The sequence below is a fragment of the Leptopilina heterotoma genome, unplaced genomic scaffold (genome assembly GCF_015476425.1).
Source record: "Leptopilina heterotoma isolate Lh14 unplaced genomic scaffold, ASM1547642v1 Lhet_82, whole genome shotgun sequence".
NCBI lineage: Eukaryota > Metazoa > Arthropoda > Insecta > Hymenoptera > Figitidae > Leptopilina > Leptopilina heterotoma.
The window spans coordinates 115,187-137,683 of NW_025111187.1; the positions used below are offsets into that span (position 1 = coordinate 115,187).

The window sequence follows — 22,497 nt, forward strand, 5'->3', positions numbered from 1 at the left end:
TTTGACCATAATTGAATTTCTGCTAAGAATTTTATTATACTTTTGAAAATAATTGAATTCTTGAGAAGAATTTTATAATAACATTTCTTTTTAAATACCTAATTATTTTTAATACAAAAATAAATAATTTATCGAATAATTGAATGTTTCTCAAAGTTGAATTCTCATAAAGAATTTTATTAACAAATTTTTAAATAATTGAATTCTTTTGACGAATTTTAATAAAATTTTAAGTATAATTACATTTTTCGAGGAATTCGATTAAAATTGTATCAAAAATAATTGAAATTCTGCAATGAGTTTTATTATCTATATGAAAATAATAATTGAATCCCTGTAAAAAATTGTATTACATATTTATAAAAATAATTGAATCTCTGTAAACATAAATTGAATATTTTTGAAAATAATAAAATTATTGCGAAGAAATTTATAAAAAAAATTTTTAAATAATTCATTTCTTTTGGAAATTTTCTATTAAAATAGTAGATATTGAAAATCATTGAGTGGAGGAGAATTTTTGAAAAAAAATTGAATTTGTTAAAAAGAATTTCATTAAAATTTTTGAAAATAATTGAATTTCTTTGATGAATTTGAATAAAATTTTTAAGAATAATTATACATTTTTCGAGAAATTCCATTAAAATTTTATTAAAAATAATTGAAATTTTGCGATGAGTTTTATTATTTATGAAAATAATTGTAAATCTATAAATTTTTTATTATTTATGAAAATAATTGAATTATTGCGAAGAAAAATTGTAAAGGCAACTCTTTTAAAATTGAATTAAGAAAATTGAATTAATGAAAAATTAGATTTCAAGACTAAGCACAGTAACTTTAGAAAACAATAATTTTGCAGGATTACAATCAAAATTCCCTGACTTTTCCAGGTTTTTTCAGGGTTTATAAAAATTCCCTGACATTTACAGGTTTCCAGATTGCGTGGCAACGCTGGTTAATTGAATTCTCGGAGAACTTTTATCGGAAATATTTTTTAAAATTGTAGAAAACATTTGAATTCTGAATGAATTATAGTTGCAATTGTTAGAAATTATTAAATTTCAGAAGGTTTTAAATTGAATTTTTTTTAAATTTAAAAATTTTTTTGCTTGAATAGTAAATAAAAATTTGCAAAAAAGAAATTTCGATTAAAGAAAATTATCACTCTACATTCTAAGACTTTAAATTCTCTTACTTTCAATTAAAGCAAAAAAAAAAAAAAAAAAAAATGAGTTGATTTTAAGAAAAAAAACATGTTTTCAGACAATAATTATCCAATATTGGCTGCCAATAATTGACATTGAAAAAACATGTTGGCAGAGAATATTTGACCCATTATTTAGTCCATGATAATCATTTTTCATTGGGAAGTTTTTCGAGAAAACAATTATTCCATGAGTAAGCAATAATATAATAAAATAAAATATTATGTGGTTCAATAGGAGTTGTTGAAAAAATGTTGCATTATGTTTAATTACAAGTTAGAAAATTAGGAAAAAGATTAAAGCAATAGCTCCTAATAAACCACCCACTAAGACAAGTAATTTATGCTTGAAAGTATTGTTTCCACCTTCTTTCTTTGCATCTAATATATTTATTAGTTCAGTTTGTAACCTTGATATCTCTTTCTCACCTTCGATTTGTACTCGGTTGAATTCATCTTTAACATTCTGTAATTCTTTTTCGGAGTCCCGTACAAGAGATTTCATGCTGTGTGACTCCAGGAATGCATGTAAACCATTTAGTATAATTTTTATAAGCGCATCTACTTCAGTTATCCCATGAGATATCAATATGCCATCAAGAAATATTATTAGAATATAATCTGTTTGCAATTCATAGTTTTCAATTTTCTGCTTTATAATATCACTAATATTTTTCAAATAATTAAATTTCTTTGCAAAATCCTGTTCATTATAAGCCAATTGCATTAGTGCCAATTGTCTTTTTAGTTCTGATTTTTTCTTTTCGTTTCCCTCCAGTGTTTCTAAATAATTTAAGATGTCAGTTGTTATCATTTTAATTTCCTTACCCAAATAATTTATATAAATATAATATGGAGTTAACAGCACCTGGTTTAGAGATGAAAGGAGGCAACTTTTTGATTCTGCATCTAGGCTTAATTTAATAGTATCGAGAATACCGTTCGATATATTTTGGGAATTATTAATTGCCTCCTTAATATTAATATCACATTCTTCACCGACAGTACCTTCCTTGTTTGGTGCCATGAACAGGCCAATACGATTTTCGTTTTTTACTAAATACTCAACAAATCTCTTTGATTGACCATCTGGCATATTTTTCAAATTACCCTGGAGTTTAGTCATGACCTGATGTGTGTAACTAGAATCGACATTACCCTCATTACTTGAATGAGGTACTTTTGTTAAAATTACTGATATGCTTTCAAAAATGTTTTCAAATTTATCTCCAAAGAAAGTGCTAACCCATTCTATCAAATTAAAAAAGTGTGTGTAGGGTTCATTGAATGTTTCATGGTCGACAACTAAAACGATTTTTGCAATTTTAACTTTTGTCAGCAATTCTTTAATATAAAAGCTATTAAGAACTTTTTGTGATACTCCTCTATTATCCTCAAAACCAGGAAGATCCCAGAGAGAGAATTCGGTAAAAGTTTTCGAAGACCACTTTTTTGGAATTTTCGTATATGACGTTGAACTAGTACCAATTATCGGTCCAGTGGAATTTGGGCCATTTCTTTGTATTGTTAATGAACCGTATTTATCTCTTACAGCAGTCAATTCATTGGGGATTAAGTAATTAACCAGGGTACTTTTCCCAGATTTTGCGTTGCCAAAGAAAACTATTGCACTTCTTGAATCCAAATCATTATTCAGAAAATCCTTCGTCTCATCTACAGAACTTTTCAATTTTTTTAATGATCTATGATCTAATTGACAATTTCTGCTTTTGACTAGTGCAGTTAGTAAGCAAATGATCAATATTCTGATCATAATTAGTTAATAATATTTCTCTAATAATAGAATATAATAAGGTGATTGTTACCAAATTCTGATGAATTTATTTGTCCTGAAAAATATTTTAAAAGAAAATTAATAATTAATGAAATTAATAATAAACCGGAAGGAGACAGTATAAATGCAGTCACTGTAATATTCCACAAATACTAATTTTGCATATAATCTTGCAGCAAGCTTAAAAGTATATCTTTAGAAAAGCTTGTCGTGAAAGCTTGCAACAAAATTCCATTAATTTTCCTGAATGAGCTAATATTTAATTATAATTCCTATATTATAATATTAAACTAAATAGAAATTAAATAATTAATTATATTAAATGTTAAAAAATTACTAAATAATAATTTAATATTAGTTTACATGACTTTTTTTGGGTACAGTGGGTGATTTTATGGAATTTTGTATCAAAATCATTGAACTCTGAATAGAAATGTCATAAATGGTTAAAACCTTTTAAAAAAAAGTATAAGTTAGAGTCTACAGATTAGAGAAAAATTAAGAAGAAGCATAAAAAGAAATTTTATAACTTTCAAAAATGTACATGGAAGTCAGTAGAGGGATCCATGATTCTGTAAGTTTAAAAGTTGTATTTCTTTAAAACAACTGTTCTAAGTAAATTTTGAGGCAATTGATTCATCCCTGGTAAAAATTTCGGACTAATTCCGGATTAAATATGGACAGATTAGTACGGATTAAACCGAAAATTGTCTAAAAATGATCCGCGTTAGTCTGATATCAATCCGAACAAAATCCTGAATCTGAAAACAAAACCTGAATGTCTACGAATTCAGTCGGCAATTAGTCCGCAATTTTGTAATTTGACTTTTGACTTTCGAATCGATTTTGACATTGACTTCCTCTTTTATTTACACTCTGATTTTGACTTTGACATTATCTTTATGACTTTCAATTTTGCTCTCACTTTGACTTTCGGTTAGATTTTGACTTTGACATTTACTTTTTGACTGTAACTTTGACTTTAAACTCGATTTTGATATTGACGTTGAATTTTTGACTTTGAATTTTACTTTTGACTTTGCTTTTATATTCGATTTTGACTCTGACTTTGACTATTTGACTTTAACCCTGACTTTCGATTCAATTCGTCTTTAAATTCAATTTTGATATTGACGTTGCCTTTTTGACTTTGAATTTTACTTTGACTTTGATTTTATATTCGATTTCGACTCTGACTTTGACTATTTGACTTTAACTCTGACTTTCGATTAAATTTTGACTTTGAATTTTACTTTTGGCTTTGAAATTTACTTTGACTTTGATTTTATATTCCATTTCAACTCTGACTTTGACTATTTGACATTAACTTTGACTTTAAATTCAATTTTGATATAGACGTTGAATTTTTGACTTTGAATTTTGAATTTCACTTTGACTTTGATTTTATATTCGATTTTGACTCTGACTTTGACTATTTGACTTTAACTTTGACTTTTGATTCAATTTTCAGATTGACGTTGACTTTCTGGCTTTGAATTTTACTTTGACTTTGATTTTATATTTGATTTTGACTCTGACTTTGACTATTTGACTTTAACTTTGACTTTTGATTCAATTTTCAGATTGACGTTGACTTTCTGGCTTTGAATTTTACTTTGACTTTGATTTTATATTCGATTTTGACTCTGACTTTAAATTTTGAATTTCATTTTGACTTTGATTTTATATTCGATTTTGACTCTGACTTTAAATTTTGAATTTTACTTTGACTTTGATTTTATTTTCGATTTTGACTCTGACTTTGACTATTTGACTTTAACTTTGACTTTTGATTCAATTTTCAGATTGACGTTGACTTTCTGGCTTTGAATTTTACTTTGACTTTGATTTTATATTCGATTTTGACTCTGACTTTAAATTTTGAATTTCACTTTGACTTTGATTTTATATTCGATTTTGACTCTGACTTTAAATTTTGAATTTTACTTTGACTTTGATTTTATTTTCGATTTTGACTCTGACTTTGACTATTTGACTTTAACTTTGACTTTTGATTCAATTTTCAGATTGACGTTGACTTTCTGGCTTTGAATTTTACTTTGACTTTGATTTTATATTCGATTTTGACTCTGACTTTGACTATTTGACTTTAACTCTGACTTTCGATTAAATTTTGACGTTGACTTTTTGACTTTGAATTTTACTTTTGACTTTAATTTTATATTCGATTTTGACTCTGACTTTGACTATTTGACTTTAACTTTACATTTAATTTTCACATTGACGTTGACTTTTTGGCTTTGAATTTTACTTTGACTTTCATTTTATATTCGATTTCGACTCTGACTTTGACTATTTGACATTAACTTTGACTTTAAATTCAATTTTGATATTGACGTTAAATTTTTGACTTTGAATTTTACTTTAACTTTGATTTTATATTCGATTTCGACTCTGACTTTGACTATTTAACTTTAACTCTGACTTTTGATTCAATTTTGACTTTGAATTTTACTTTTGGCTTTGAAATTTACTTTGACTTTGATTTTATATTCCATTTCAACTCTGACTTTGACTATTTGACATTAACTTTGACTTTAAATTCAATTTTGATATAGACGTTGAATTTTTGACTTTGAATTTTACTTTGACTTTGATTTTATATTCGATTTTGACTCTGACTTTAAATTTTGAATTTTACTTTGACTTTGATTTTATTTTCGATTTTGACTCTGACTTTGACTATTTGACTTTAACTTTGACATTTGATTCAATTTTCAGATTGACGTTGACTTTCTGGCTTTGAATTTTACTTTGACTTTGATTTTATATTCGATTTCGACTCTGACTTTGACTATATGACATTAACTTTGACTTTAAATTCAATTTTGATATTGACTTTGAATATTACTTTGACTTTGATTTTATATTCAATTTCGACTCTGACTTTGATTATTTGACTTTAACTCTGACTTTAAATTCAATTTTGATATTGACGTTGAATTGTTGACTTTAAACATTACTTTGACTTTGATATTGTATATTCGATTTTGACTCTGACTTTGACTATTTGACTTTAACTCTGACATTTAATTCAATTTTGAAATTGAAATTTTAGACTTTGAATTTGGCTTCGATTTGATTCGATTTTAACTTTATGAGTTTAACTTTGTATTTGACTTTATCTTTGACTTTAACTTTGACTTTCACTTTTAATTTGATTCAAACTTTGACTTTCGATTTGATGTTTACTTTGACATTAACTGTTTGACTGTTACTCTGTCTTTCGATTCAATTTTGACATTGACGTTGACTTTTTGGCTTTTAATTTAACTTTAACTTTAATTTTCAATTCGATTTTGACACTGACTTTAAGTTTGACTTTCGATTCAATTTTGACATTGAAACTTTTGACTTTGAATTTGACTTTAACTTTGAATTTAACTTTGAATTTGATTTCAACTTTCGATTTGATTTTGACTTTGACATTGACTATTTAACTTTTACTTTGACTTTCGATTCAATTTTGACTTTGAATTTGATTTTAACTTTCATTTTTATTTTCACTCTATGATTTTGGCTTTGATTTTGAATGTCAAAGTGTAAATGAATGTGAAATTTAGTGTCAGAGTGAAAATGAAAATCAATGTCATAGTAAAAATTGAATTGAAAGTCAAAGTCAAATTACAGTTAAAAATAACTGATTTAGAAGCAAAAAGTCAGTCACTATTTCAAATATTAATATTTTTACTGACAATTAGTTAAAGTAACTGATGTTTCAGTAAATTTTTTTTTACTTATTCAATTAGTCAAGTTTAACTAATTTTTTAGTTATTTTTTACTGAAAAACAGTTATTTTCAATTGATTCAGAAGCAAAAAGTCAGTCACTGATTGTCAGTTAAAAACATGTTTTTTAACTGATTCACATTAAGAGAGTAGGGGAGATAGGGGATTTCTGGGTCACCTCCATTATTTAACAATTTATTTCAAACTTTGATCATACAATTTTTTTTTTATTTTCTTTTGTTCCTTCGAAGTAAATTTTTTATAAGCATTTCATATCTTTACAACGCTTTACAATTATCTATAAGCCGTAAACAACAACCACCTGCAAAATTGCGTTCAAATATTTATTTTGTGCATTCATGTTTTTATTGCTTTTACAAGGATTTTCAAGAATCACTTAAGAAAAATATTTTTTTAATTTAATTCAGGCAGTGGCTTACAATTCACCAACATTTTTAAAAATCATAAAAATGCATTTTTTTTTGTAAAACCCACTACAAACAATTTTCTTGTAATGACCATTAACTTTTAAAAGACTTGTCCTCCATATTAGATCGACCATTTTGTATTTTGAAATACTGATAACATATTCGTAATCAGCAACCAAAAAAAAAAACACTGGAAACAATTTCCAAGTGTATCCGATTGATTAAAAAAAAAAATCGTCTTCCATTTCCAGTTATTATTACTAATTTGTAAAAATTCCAAAAACAAAATAGAGAAAAGCCAATTTCTATAGATTTGGCAGTTTTTATTGGTATTATTTATTGTTAAATCAATAAAGTAAATAAAATATTAAATTAAATTTGCCTACTTATAATAACCGATAAATGTTAAATCTCAAATCGCTATTTTAGCAATTGTTTAGAAAAATAATTTATTGTTGTTATTTAGTAACTTTTTTTCTATTGCTCCTTGAAAGATGCAGGTTTTTTTTCTAAATTTGCAATTTTTGGACCTTCTTATAATAACCGATAAATATAAAATGTCAAATCGATATTTTATCAATTGTTTAAAGGTTTAAACAAATAATTGTTATTTATTAACTTTTTTTCTATTGCACCTAGAAACATGCAGTTTTTTTTCTAATTTTGCAATTTATGAAGCTAATTATAATAACTGACAAATATGTGAACCAATAATAATTAAACAATACTGATTTTCTTATTTATTAGATTACATTTGATAAATTGCAAAATTAGAAAAAAAACTGCATGTTTCTAGGTACAATAGAAAAGAAGTTAATAAATAACAATTATTTGTTTAAACAAATGAAAAATTTATCATAACGTTAATAAATTAAATTACTAGAGGGGCAACATAAATAATGAATTAGTACTAGGTGTTTCTTTAAGGACAATTTCACAAATAACATAAATTTTAAGCAAAAATAAAATAAATCTTAATATAACTTTTTCATTTTTAAAAATATTGCGGACTTTAGTCTTATTGTAAATATGAAGTGAATGCTTACAGTATTGGTGATATTTTTGTTTGTTTTTTCTGGAGCAGTAAGACCAACTTTATTCGTCCGTACTTGCTCAAATTCTTAACATATGTGGCAGAAAATTATACGTGGCATTCACAAATATCTTGTAATTTCACGAAATTTAACAATTTTTAAAAGCAAATATAATATGTTAAGAAAATCTTGAAATTTTATGCGATTCTTAACCAATGAAAAACTTGCAGGTATTTCAATAAGATAATGGAAAATATTAAATTTTATTGTTCAAAGCGTATAAAAAATATTTTTTCAAATATGAAAAAATATTGACAGTCATTAAAACATATCTCTCACAATAATAATAAAATTATAAAGCAAAATTGAAAAATTTTCATAAAAAAAAGTATGAATTATTTCTTTTTCTTATACTGATATTATTTTAACAATTTTTTAAATTAAATTTTCATAAATTTTCCAATGTTTCATCAATATTTTAGATTTTAAACATAAGAATTTAAATATATTTATAAAAGTAATTTAATTCTTGTGAAAATTTTTTTAAAAATTTTTAAATAATTGATTTTTTTCGACTCTTTTTATGCAAATTCTAATTTAAATGATTGAATTTCTGGGAAATTTTTATTATTGATGAAAAAAAATTGAATTCTTACGAAAATTTTTACAAAATTTTTTTTAAATAATTGAATTCTGTTTGGAAATTTGATGAAAATAATAGATATTAAAAATCATTGAATTGCGAAAAGTTTTTTAAAATAATTATTGAATTTTACAAAGAATTCTATTAAAATTTTTGAGAATAATTGAATGTCTGTGTGGGATTTTATTAAAATTTTTTTTAAAATAAATGAAAAAAAGCATTTTATTTTATTTTTTTAATTTTTTTCTAAAAAGCATTTTATTATTTATGAATATAATTGAATTCATGCGAACGATTTTTTTAGAATTTTTTAAAATAATTGAATTTACAAGAAAAAATTTATTATTTTTAAAAATAATTGAATTCTTGTGATGAATATTGTTATTTATGAAAATAATTGAATTTTTTAAAGAAATTTATTAAAATGCCTTAAAAATAATTGAATTTTTCGGAATAATTTTGTTATTTATCGACATAGTTGAATTCTTTCGAAAAATTATTTATGTAAATAATTGAATTCTTGAGAAGACTTTTATAAAAAATCTAAAAGAATAATTGAATTATTTCAAAAAAAATGTAATTAAAATTGTATTTAAAATAATTGATTTATTTCGAACAATTTAATTAAAATATTTGAAAATAATTGACTTCCTGTGAAAAATTCTAAAATTTTTGTAAATAATTTAATTCTTCCAAAGAATTTTTAAAAAAACATTTTTTTAAATAATTGATTTTCTCGAGGAATTGAAATCAAATTTTTAAGAATATAATTACATTTTTTGAGCAATTCCTCTAAAATAGTATTAAAAATAATTGAAATCCTACGATGAATTTTATTGTTTATAAAAATAATTGAATAGTTGCAAAGAATTTTATTTAAATTTTCCAAAATAATAGAATTCCTGAGAAGAATTTTATTAATTATAAAAATAATTGAATTATTACAAAGATTTTTATTAAAATGCCTCAAAATAATTAAATTTTCAGCAATAATTTTGTTATTTATCGATATAATTGAATTCTTTCGAAGAATTATTCATGAAAATAATTGAATTATTGCGAAAAATTTTATTAAAATGTTTTTAAAATATTTGAATTTCTGTGAAAAATTTTGTTATTTTTGAAAAGAATTGAATTCTTCATAAGAATTTTATAAACATTGTTTGAATAATTAATTTTTTCGAAATATAATAAATATTATGAAAATTTTATTTTAAATAATTGAATTCTTGTAGAAAACTTTATTTGTAAAAATAATTGAATTTTTTGATTAATAAATTAAAAATATTATTAAAACTTATTGAAATTCTTCGATGAGTTTTATTATTTATGAAAATAAATTGAATTCTTCCTTAGAATTTTATCAAAAACTTTTTTAAAAATTGAATTTCAATGAAAAATGTTATTATTAGTGAAAGTAATTAAACTATTGTGAAGAATTATATAAAAATTTTGTTAAATATTTGATTTTTCGAAATTTTGTTAAAAATGCTATTATAAATTATAATTGAATTTCTGTGGAAATTTTATTATTTATGAAAATATTTTAATTTTGGATAAATTTTATCAATTTTTTTTGAAATAATTGAATTAGTTTGCTACATGAATTGACTTATTTAAATAATAGTAATATAATTATTAATTTTATATTTAATAATTTATTTTGTTACAGGAAAAACTAAGGTGTATTGTTCGGTTTTTAATTTAGAAGAGGGCAGTATTAAATGAACTAATAATTATTAATATATATTATTACTGTTATATAATTTTAACACAGATTATACAAAACTTATATTAATAATTTATAAGAAATAATTTAATTAACATAAAATTTACATTAATAATTAACAACCAACATTCACATAAATACAATAAATTAATTCAGCCTATATTTTCTATAAATAAAACTATTCAATAATTATCGATTCACTTATAAGCGAAAACGAGTTTCTCTATCTTTATAAAAAATTTTTTATATATAAAAATGTAATTAGAGTTTTTGGTTCCATATTAAAATGGCATGGCGTATCATTGCATTTTGTTTCATCTAGTCAGATGGTGATTTTGATGAAATTCAATTATTAAGCTTAAAGAAATCGTTTTACTGCAATACAGTATAAGATTTTCTGTTAGTTTACATTAATATAATATCATGATCTCTTTCAATTCTTCGTTTAGCTTTGAGTGGTACTATACCCATTAGATCAGCGGGAGTTGGAAGTCCACCATAAGTACTAGATGATGAAGTTTGTTGATAAAAAACTTCAACATTTCCACACTGATTTCCATACACAACTGCATCATCACTCCTGTGAAGAGATTACATTCCCAATAATCATAATATTACAGAACATAATATGCAATTTTGTAAATTAAAAATAATACACATTTTACTTAAAACAATAAATTAAATTTTTCCATAACTACAAAACAAGAAGATATCGATAACTCCCAGTCTTCGACTCGGAGTGATCAATTTCTTCATGCTTTAGAATAATTAAAGATGACCGAGTGATAAAAATCATTTACAATTCACTTATTATTTACAAGAATTTTAAACTAATATTCTTCTTTAAATCGATTATTTTTTAATAATTTTCGAAAAAGTTCTTTGACAATTTTCAAATTCATTTGTTTACAATATTCAATTTTACGAAATTTCAATTATTCGTAAATTCTTCAATTAAATAAATATTCGAAAATAAAAGCTTAAAATAATATTTGAAAAATTCAATTAAACTTTTTCAAAAAAATTTATTCCAAAATTCAATTATTTTTTAAAATTCACGCTATATTGCTTTTAATATTCAATTATTATCTGAAATTAATTTTTAAATCAATTTTTATTAGAAAATTCTATTAGAATTCAATTATTTAAATACAAAAATAACAATTTATTGAATAATTGCATGTTTCTTAAAATGTAATTCTCATAAAGAATTTTATCAATAAATTTTTAAATAATTGAATTCTTTTGTCGAATTTAAAAAAAATTTTAATTGTACTAAAAATAATTGAAATTCTTGCGATAAATTTCATTATTTGTGAAAATAAAATATGAATTCCTGTAAAAATGTATATTATTCATGAAAATAATAGAATATTGCGAAGCAATTTATAAAAAATTTGTAAATAATTGAATTCCTGTAAAATTTTTATTATTTATGAAAATAATTAAATTTATTTGAAATAATTGAATTCTTTTAGAAAATTTTATTAAAATAGTAGATTTTTAATGTCGTTTTCATTTATTTCTATTATTTGTGAAAATATTTGAATCCCTAAGAAGAATTTTATTATTTTTGAACATATAATTAAATTTCTGCAATAATTTATAATGCAAAAAAAATATAATTTATTGAATAATTGAATGTTTCTTAAAATTCAAATCTCATAAATAATGATAGCAACAAATTTTAAAATAATTAAATTCTTTCGACGACTTTTAATAAAATTTTTAAGAATAATTACACTTTTCGAGGAATTGGATTAAAATTGTATTAAAAAAAATTGAAATTCTGCAATGAGTTTTATTATTTATGAAAATAATTGAATTCCTAAAAAGAATTTTATTTACGAAAATAATTAAATCCCCGTAAAAATTTTAATATTTATGAAAATAATTGAATGATTGCGAAAAAATTTATAAAAAAATTTGTAAATAATGAAATTCCTGTGGAATTTTTATTATTTTTTGAAAATAATTAAAAGTTTGTGTAGAATTTTATTAAATTTTTTTTTATTTTTTTTAATTTCCGCTATCTAGACATAATTCCGGATTGTAACAACGTGACTTTTAAATAGATTGACATTTAACTGTTTAAAAACTTTTCCACAATTGCCATTATTTTTTATCGAAAATTTTTCATTGCATTTTTTCTTATCTTTTATGGCATTTAGCTTCATTATTTTTGAGCTCTCCAAAAACACTTTACTTAATTAAAAGTCTTCACCCTTCGATTAAAAATTTTAAATTATTAAAAATTATCAAAAATTTGAAAAACCGAATTTCCTAAAAATCAACATTTTTTCTTCTCTTTTATGTCATTTAGCTTTATTATTTTTGGGCTCTTCAACAACACTTTACTTATTTAATAGTCTCCACCCTTTAGTAAAAAATCAAAAATTATTAAAAATTATGAAAAATTCGAAAAACCGAATTTCTTAAAATTCAACATTTTTTCTTCTGTTTTATGGCATTTAGCATCATTATTTTTGGGCTCTCCAAAAACACTTTACTTACTTAATAGTCTTCATCCTTTGGTTGAAAATTTTAAATTATTAAAAATTATCAAAAATAGTATAAGATGTTTAATTAAAAACACGAAAAAAATTCAGTTTTGTAAAATAAGTTTCAAATTATTGCAAAAATTCAATTATTTTCAAGAGTAATAATATTCTTCGCAAAAATTAAATATTGTTCAAAAGTAATAAAATTCTTTTAATTATTTTCACAAATAATAAAATTTATTGCAGAATTTTAATTATTTTTAATACAATTTTAATCAAATTTCTCGAAAAATGTAATTATTCTTAAAAATTTTATTAAAAGTCGTCGAAAGAATTTAATTATTTAAAAATTTGTTGATAACATTATTTATGAGATTTGAATTTTAAGAAACATTCAATTATTCAATAAATTATTTTTTTGCATTAAATTATTGCAGAAATTTAATGCATATGTTCAAAAATAATAAAATTCTTCTTTGGGATTCAATTATTTTCACAAATAATAAAACTTTTCGCAGAATTTCAATTACTTTTTAATACAATTTTAAACAAATTTCTTGAAAAATGTAATTATTTTTTTTAATTTGTTTAAAATTGGTCGAAAGAATTCACTTATTTAAAAATTTATTTCATAAAATTCTTTAGGAGTATTCAATTTTAAGAAACATTCACTTAATATATTATTTATTTTTATATTTAAAAAATTGAATTCTAGTAGAATTTTCTAATAAAAATTAATTGGAAAATAAATTTTAGTTACAATTTTACATAATAATTGAACATTAAGAGCATTTTAGGATAAATTTTTGAGAATTAATTGAATTTAGAAAAGGTTTAATTTTAAAAATTGGCAAAATTTTAAAAGCCCTATTTTCAAAAATTTTCTACAATTCAATGACATTCAAAATCTACTATTTTAATAAAATTTTCTAAAAGAATTCAATTATTTCAAATAAATTTAATTATTTTCATAAATAATAAAAATTTTACAGGAATTCAATTATTTACAATTTTTTTATAAATTGCTTCGCAATAATTCAATTATTTACAAATTTTTTATAAATTGCTTCGCAATAATTCAATTATTTTCATGAATAATATTCATTTTTACAGGGATTCATTTATTTTCACAAATAATGAAATTTATTGCAAAAATTTCAATTATTTTTAATACAATTTTAATCGAATTCCTCAAAAAAATTCTTAAAAATTTTATTAAAATTCATCAAAAGAATTTAATTGTTTAAAAGTTTATTGATAAAATTCTTTATGAGAATTCAATTTAATGAAAAATGCAAATATTCAATAAATTGTTATTTTTATATTTAAATAATTGAATTCTAGTAGAATTTTCTAATAAAAATATATTTAAAAATTAATTTCAGTTAAAACTTTAGAATTTTTTAAATAGTATTTTAAGTTTTTATTTTCTAATATTTATTTAATTGAAGAATTTACGAATAATTTAAATTTCGTAAAATTGAATATTGTAAACAAATCGATTTGAGAATTGTCAAAGAACTTTTTCGAAAATTATTAAAAATAATCGACTTAAGAATTTTAGTTAAAAATTCTTGTAAATAATAATTGAATTGTAAATGATTTTATCACTTGGTCATCTTTAATTATTATAAAATATGATTATTATAATTTAAATTTTTAAGTAAAATGTTCTTTTATTTGACTCGGACTGGTTATATTTTTGTCAGTAATTGGTTAGTAATTTTTCATTTTCGGTCCGTAAAGTCCGTATTTTTAAATAAATTTACTCGTTCGAGCCCTGTGATTACGTATCTGACGTAATTGTCTGAATAATTTTTTAATTCGTCTTTAATATTAATAAATTGTTATTTCGATTGATAAATCTGTAGCGATTGTAAATTCTTTTGGTTCGTCGCATCAGTGGTATAATATTATAGACTTCGGTATCTTGCAGACAGTCACAATGCTCCTATTAATAGTAAATAATAAATTCTTACCTTATTATTATCTCTGTGAGATTATTTTTGTTGGTAAACCTATTGTGAAGTGTTGCCAGTATGTCGAGTTCCGTAACACCCCACAATCCGGAACGATAGGTAGTATCCCATTCGGAATTAACTGAGAGTACACTGTATAATTCTTTATTTTCTGTTATTGGCAATGGATCTAGACACTGTTGTAAACATATTTCCAATTTCCCCAAATTATTAATGCAAGTCCTCCACTAAAAATTTATAAGTAATTAATGAAGAAATTTTGGCCTTCAACAATTATTAATTATTAATACGAATTTTAAATATTAACTTTGCAATAAAAATTAAGAATTTCAATTGTAATAAATAGAATAAAAATAAATACTCACCAGAGAATGTATAAGTTCTGGATCTGAGCACATTCCATTTTCTAATAATAACATCAAGACCATATTTTGATGTCCACATAAGAATAATTCAGTTTTTTGAACAGAACTTTTATTCTTTATTAAATCCATTTCAATTTCTTCATTGGATTCATTGTTTATAACAGAAGAGTCTAATTTATTTTTAATTAAATTATTTGAGAGCGCAGAATATCCAGAGAAATCATTAAATTCACTGGGTGTGTTGTCTCTACTATAAACTCCACTTCTATTTTCATCTATAATAAGGCTTAGTTTTGACATTAAAGGAGTTAATTGTAAACCTTCGTGTTTACGTTGTTTTTCAAATACACTGTTTGAGTTTGATGTTTTACTTCTTTCTTCAGTGTCGAGCACATTAAGAGGTTTCAATGGAAGACTTAAAGAACTACGATACAATTCCTGTTTACTGATGTTTTGTAATTTTACGTTAGATGAAACCTTTGATTTTTGCTTCATATCTTTCTTCAATTTTCCCATTTCCGTGGAATTATTTTTCTTTTTAGAAGTTTTGGAAGCCAAACTGATCTCAGTATCTTGATTCAACTCTTGATAGTGAGAAGTAATATACTGATTGTACAGTGAATGAGTCACTTGTACGCCATCAGCTCTAAACACCGGAAAATTAGGATCTGTTATTGTATTGAAATACCTTTTATTTGGCAATGTTTTTCTTCGTGTTGTACACGATTTGTAATCTAATGGCAAATTTTTATTTAATTCTGGTGACGATTCCCATAAATCTTGACTCGAATGATGTTTAATATCAATTAAACTTAAACTTTTCTTATTACTATCTTCGAATTTGATAAATCTATCACTGGAAGTGGCATTTTTTAATTTATTTAATTTTTTACATAAAAGTGCTTCTTTCACGATATCTGGAATATCATTAGGATCTTTTTTTCGTTCATCAGATTTATTTATGGCTTCTTTAGACATTTCTGCTTCGTCTGTTGTGCTACATATGGAAACAGCAGTTCCATGTAAAATACGTTGCACATCTTTTAAAGGAGTACAACAAACACTTGGCGTTACGGGAAATTGTTGCTTTATACTCTCATTTTTGCACTCTTCTTTCTGATTAATTGGAGAATTGCATGTTTCAGATGGATGTGCGGTAAAATTTGAAAAAGAATTATCACTTATGGAATCGAGTTCTCCCTCTTCTGGGACAGTGAAAATACGTGAAATGTCTCGTTTCATAAGAAGTGGTTGATCCTTACAGTTATTCTTAAAATTCTAAAAACAATTTTTATTTATCACTATGAACCAACAATAATAACATGCAAATTTTAATTTACCAATTACTGACAAAAATATAAACAGTCCAAGGCAAATAGGAGAACATTTTACTTAAAACTATACAATTCAATTTTACAAAATTTCAATTATTCGTAAGTTCTTCAATTAAATATATATATTAGAAAATAAAAACTTTAAGTAATTCCCAAAAAAAATCCGCAATTAAAGTTTCTCAAAAAAAAAAAAAATGAATTCCAGAGAATAGATAATTAAAAATATGAAAAATTCAAATTTTCGAAGATTTTAATCTGAAACCTTTTCAAAATTCAATTATTTTTAAAAATTCACGCTATATTGCTTTTAATATTTAATTATTATCTAAAATTTTAACCGAAATTTATTGTTTAATCAATTTTTTAATAGTAAATTCTATGAGAATTCAATTATTTAAATGAAAAATACGTAATTTATAGAATAATAGATTATTTTCTTAAAATTGAATTCTTATAAAGAATTATTATAAACAAATTTTTAAATAATTCAAATAATTGAATAATTGAAACATTTATACGAATTTTAATAAAATTTTTAAAAATAATTACATTTTTTGAAGAATTTGATTAAAATTGTGTTAAAAATAATTGAATCCCTGTATAAAATTTTATTATTTATGAAAATTATGAAATTGTTAAGAAGAAATTTATAAAGAAAAGTTTAAATAATTGAATTCATGTGAAATTTTTATTATTTACAAAAATAATTAAATGTTTGCGTAGAATTTTATTAATTTTTTTTTTAATAATTGAATTCTTTTGAAAATTTTTATTAAAAATAGATGTTAATAAATAATTTATTGAATAATTGAATGTTTCTTAAAATTCAAATCTCATAAATAATGTTATCAATAAATTTTTGAATAATTGAATTCTTTCGAAGAATTTTAATAAAATTTTAAAGAATAATTTCCTTTTTTCAAAGTATTTGATTTAAATTGTATTAAAAATAATTGAAATTATGCGATGATTTTGATTATTTACGAAAATAATTGAATAAAATAATAATAATGAAAAATAATTGAAAGTAATAAAATTCTTCGCAGAAATTCAATTATGTTCAAAAATTTTCTTCAATTAAATGATTTTCAATATCTAAGGTAGGTACTACATATTTTCATAAAATTTTCCAAAAGAATTCAATTAATAAAAAAAAAGTTACTAAAATTCTATACAAACTTCTAATTATTTTCAAAAAATAGTAAAAATACCACAGGAATTTTATTATTAACAAATTTTTTTACAAATTTCTTCGCAATCATTCAATTATTTTCATAAATAATAAAATTTTTACGGGGATTCAATTATTTTCGTAAATAATAAAATTCTTTTTAGAAATTCAATTATTTTCATGAATAATAAAAGTCATTGCAGAATTTCAATTATTTTTAATACAATTTCAATCGATTTCCTCGAAAAAATTCTTTATGAGGATTCAATTTTAAAAAATATGCAATTATTTAATAAATTAATATTTTTGTATTTGAATAATTGAATTCTAGTAGAATTTTCTCCTAAACATTGATTTAAAAAAAGATTTCAGTAAAAATTTCAAATTATATTTGAATTTTGAAAGCATTAGAGCGTAAATTTTTAAAAATAATTGAATTTTGAAAAGGTTTCAGATTAAAATCTTTATTTGAATTTTTCATATTTTTAACTAACAATTTTGTGGAATTAATTTTTTTGAGAAATTTTAATTGAGGCTTTTTTTGAAATTATTTAGAGTTTTTATTTTCTAATATACTTATATATTTAATTGAAGAATTTACGAATAATTTGAATTTTGTAAAATTGAATTGTAAACAAATGAATTTGAAAATTCTTAAAGAATTTTTTCAAAAATTATTCAAAATAATAAATTTAAAGATGATGTTTAGTTAAAATCAGGAAATAAAATTCAATTTTGTAAAAGTTACAAATTATTGCAAAAATTCAAGTATTTTCAAGAGTAGGTAATAATATTCTTCGCAAAAATTAAATATTGTTCAAAAGTAATAAAATTCTTTAAATTATTTTCACAAATAATAAAACTCATTGTAGAATTTCAATTATTTTGAATACAATTTTAATCAAATTTCTCGACAAAAGTAATTATTTTTTTAAATTTTATTAAAATTTGTTGACAGAATTCAATTATTTAAAAATTTGTTATTAAAATTCTTTATGAGAATTGCAGTTTAAGAAAATTTGAATTGAATTATTCAATAATTTATTTATTTTTGTATTTAAATAATTGAATTCTAGTAGAATTTTCTAATAAAAATTTATTTACATTTCATAAAAATGAATTTCAGTTAAAATTTCAGATAATAATTAAATATTAAAAGCAATATAGCGTTAATTTTGAGAAATAATTAAATTTTGAAATTAATTTTTTTGAAAAAGTTTAATTGAATTTTTTAAATATTATTTTAAGTTTTAATTAAAGAATTTACGAATAATTGAAATTTCGTAAAATTGAATATTGTAAACAAATCGATTTAAAAATTGTCAAAAAACTTTTTCGAAAATTATTAAAAATAATCGACTTAAGAATTTTAGTTAAAAATTCTTGTAAATAATTTTATCACTCGGTCATCTTTAATTATTATAAAACATGAAGAAATCGATCACTCCGAGTCGAAGACTCGGAGTTATCGATATCTTCGTGTTTTATATTTATGAAAATTTTTTTTTTTTATAAGTAAAATGTTCTCTTATTTGACTCGGATTGGTTACATTTTTGTCAGTAATTGGTCCGTAATTTTTCATTTCTGGTCCGTAAAGTCCGTATTTTTAAATACTTTCTTGTATTTTAAATACAAGGTTCCAGCCTTGTATACATAATATTAATATCTCACCTTTTTATTGTGCAGTACTTTTTTTATTGATGCTGCTAAATGGGAACTGTAACTCCGCTCAAGATTTGCACTATGAATCATTTTGCCAATTTGACTTTGTTCAATGTAAACATACAAAAGTTGTACTCCAACAGGTAAATGATACATGGTTGATATTTTTTCAGCTGGTGTCTAGAGAAATAAATATTTTTTCTAAAACTACACTAGCATAACTTTAATATTTTTTTTTCTTAAACAAATATTTAAAAACTTATTGTTATTTATTTTAATCGAAATTTCCAATAATTTAAATGTAAAACCTTTTGAAAGAAATTTATTAAAAAAATGTAATTACCTTAATTCGATAAGGATCCGTTATGACTAGCTGTTTAGTAATTTCAGCACTTAACTGAGATGCTACGACTCTGTAATTGAAGTTGATTTTTAATAATTGATAACTAAATTTTGTTTTATTGTAGAATGAGAAATGAACTTACTTATTATTGTAAAAAAGAGCTCCGCCTATAATTCCAATGATTTCCTGACAATTTTGTAAAATTTGAATTGCTTCTAAAAAAACATGACTTGCACTCTGTAAATAATATATTTCTTTATTTTAAAAAATTAATTATTATTTGAAAGAATGTTAAATACGAACCCTTGGTAGTTTTAAAGATGGATTACTAAAAAATAAACTTGAATTGTATTGTAATATAGGCAAGTATGTTTCAAACATTTGATATAATTTTTCGGTGAATTTATTTTTGTCATTATTAAGTGACGTTGATATAGTTTCAATATCGCAATGAAAAAATTTTAATATTGATTCCAAAGTGCTTGCTCGCCTTTGTAAAATCCAATCTTGTATATTTCTATCTGTTCCTACTGCCTGAAATGAAAAAATTTGTTTTTTGAATAGATTAATCCTTTTTAATGAAAGTTTAAATTATTTATTTTATATAATTATAAAATCAGAGTTACCACAAATTCTTCAATTAAATATATTATAAGAAAATAGAAACTTCCAATAATTTCAAATAAAAACTGAAATGAAATTTTTAAACAAATTTTTACTAAAAATCCCTGACTTTTCCCTGAATTCCCTGAGATGTGGCAACACTGAAAATTAATTTCTTAAATAAAGTGAAAACTTACAAGAACATATTGGCCTAATTTCTTTAAAACGAATTTCCCCCCTCTTAGTGAAATTAGACAAGGTGAGGAGAAGGATGTCGTCAAAAATTGATTAACTCCCATTAATTGACCTGCTAAAAGTAATTTTTGAGATGGAGAAACCCACGAAGGATGAAAATACATAACAGATTCAGCAGGATCATCTTCCTCACTTGTGCATTTCACTGTATTGTAAACAAATACTATCATCATTTCTCTGGAAAAAAATATAGCAGCATTTTAATAAAATTATTATTATTCTGTGTTTATTTATATATTGTTTTATTATTATATTTTTATTTATTATTACGTGTATCATAAAACAAATTTACATGTAAATTATATGTTAAAAGTTGAATATTATTTTTAAAATTACAGTCTTTCTGCTAAAAAAACAAACAAATATCTTAAATACAATAAAGACAAGAATAGATTGCACTTATTTTAAGATGACGCAAAACATACATATAAATATGTTTTTCTTGATAAAAAAATGAAATTGATAAAAAAAATTGTCTATATCAACAAAATATATAAATAAAATTAGAATTAAATAAATATTACGATTGTTAATATATTCTTTTAAACTATAAATTTTTATACACAAATATTTACATTTCATATTCACTTATACTTTTTAAAACACAATTTAAAAAAAATAAATGTGTTATCACATGAGAAAAAAAACAAATAGACAAAATTTCCGCCACAGATATAAATGAATTTAAAATATTTATATAAATATAAATATGCTTTAAATAACAATAAATATAAAAATTATTGATTTAAAATTTTTTTCATACTTAGCCATGTCGAATATTTATAACTCTGCTTGTATGTATCAATTACAATTTTACAATCTATATTTTTTAATCCCTTCGATGAATAATTGTCTTTCTCACAATGAACAAAATAAACATTTCGTTGTTAAATTTAATTGCAAAAGAAGTGTAAAATTTGTTTGTATTATCCTATTTCTAATTCCCTAGAAACTATCACTGCTGGGAAATAAAGATAAATAAAGACATCTAATGAATCTAATGAATAAAAACAACATTTAATATTAAATCATTGTTCAATCATTGAATCAAACTCGAAAACTCTCGAAATCAGAAGAAATTGAGAATATAGTGGGGAGAATTAATTAAAATTTTATAATTTTAGTTGACAAATGCGCCACTGGGGGAAATGAGTAATTTTTGTCAACTTCCCAACCATGCTGGTGGAAAATTTCGAAACTTTCCGAGCAAAGTTGGGCAGTTGATTAAAAAAAAATGTCAAAATTGTCCAGAACGGAAAATGTACATTTTCCGTTCTGGACAATTCTGACATTTTTTTTAATAAAAACATTATTTAATTGTTTAAACAATTTAATAAATATTGTTATATTTTTTCATAAATCAAAAACACTCAAACATTATTTTAATAGGTTTTTTTGATTAATTTTTTTAATTAATGAAGCTAATAGAAAATATTTTTTTACGTTTAAGGTGCTTCTATACCTCCGGTGGATTGGTCAAGCAATCGGCTCGATGAATTTTCACGGTCGGAAAATGTACTTTCATGGCGGGTATTTTTGAATAAGTAAATGTTGAAAAGGTTTTTACTTGAAAATTTATTTTAAAAAATGATTTTATCATAGAAATTCTTTTGAAATTTATGTTAAAAAACATGTTTTATTTTAAAAGTTGTCAAATTTTAATTCAAAATGTTTTAATTTTCCAAAGAAGTGTAAAAAG

The 22,497-nt window shown here is 22.4% G+C and overlaps 2 protein-coding genes across 3 annotated transcripts; both read right to left on the reverse strand.

Annotated features, from left to right (window-relative positions):
* Positions 1-1,197: 1,197 nt before the first annotated feature.
* LOC122511431 lies at positions 1,198-8,379 on the reverse strand. Of its 2 annotated transcripts, XM_043626641.1 has the most exons (3): positions 8,225-8,379; positions 2,076-3,057; positions 1,198-1,990 (listed from the first exon to the last, which is right to left on the reverse strand). In XM_043626641.1, the coding sequence occupies exons 2-3, from the start codon at positions 2,979-2,981 to the stop codon at positions 1,952-1,954; spliced, it is 945 nt and encodes a 314-aa protein (XP_043482576.1). In that variant the 5' UTR covers positions 2,982-3,057; positions 8,225-8,379; the 3' UTR covers positions 1,198-1,951. The 2 variants fall into 2 exon arrangements, with proteins under 2 accessions (XP_043482576.1, XP_043482575.1); XM_043626640.1 differs by having other exon boundaries at positions 1,198-3,057.
* A 2,306-nt stretch (positions 8,380-10,685) lies between these two features.
* Positions 10,686-21,869, reverse strand: LOC122511429. Its single transcript, XM_043626639.1, has 9 exons — positions 21,562-21,869; positions 20,741-20,975; positions 20,244-20,474; positions 20,083-20,177; positions 19,941-20,010; positions 19,607-19,777; positions 15,430-16,707; positions 15,065-15,291; positions 10,686-11,164 (listed from the first exon to the last, which is right to left on the reverse strand). Exons 1-9 carry the CDS (start codon positions 21,567-21,569, stop codon positions 10,990-10,992), a joined length of 2,490 nt encoding a protein of 829 aa, XP_043482574.1. The 5' UTR covers positions 21,570-21,869; the 3' UTR covers positions 10,686-10,989.
* Between the last annotated feature and the right edge of the window lie 628 nt (positions 21,870-22,497).

Bases quoted from the DNA above. Each gene is read 5' to 3' on its own strand.
- LOC122511429 (XM_043626639.1), bottom strand. The intron at 20,011-20,082 runs GTAAGTTCATTT...CTTCAATTACAG, and splicing joins GCTCTTTTTTACAATAATAA to AGTCGTAGCATCTCAGTTAA. The intron at 11,165-15,064 runs GTAAGAATTTAT...ATCTCTTCACAG, and splicing joins CTCACAGAGATAATAATAAG to GAGTGATGATGCAGTTGTGT.
- LOC122511431 (XM_043626640.1), bottom strand. From the start codon at position 2,981: ATGATCAGAATATTGATCATTTGCTTACTAACTGCACTAGTCAAAAGC.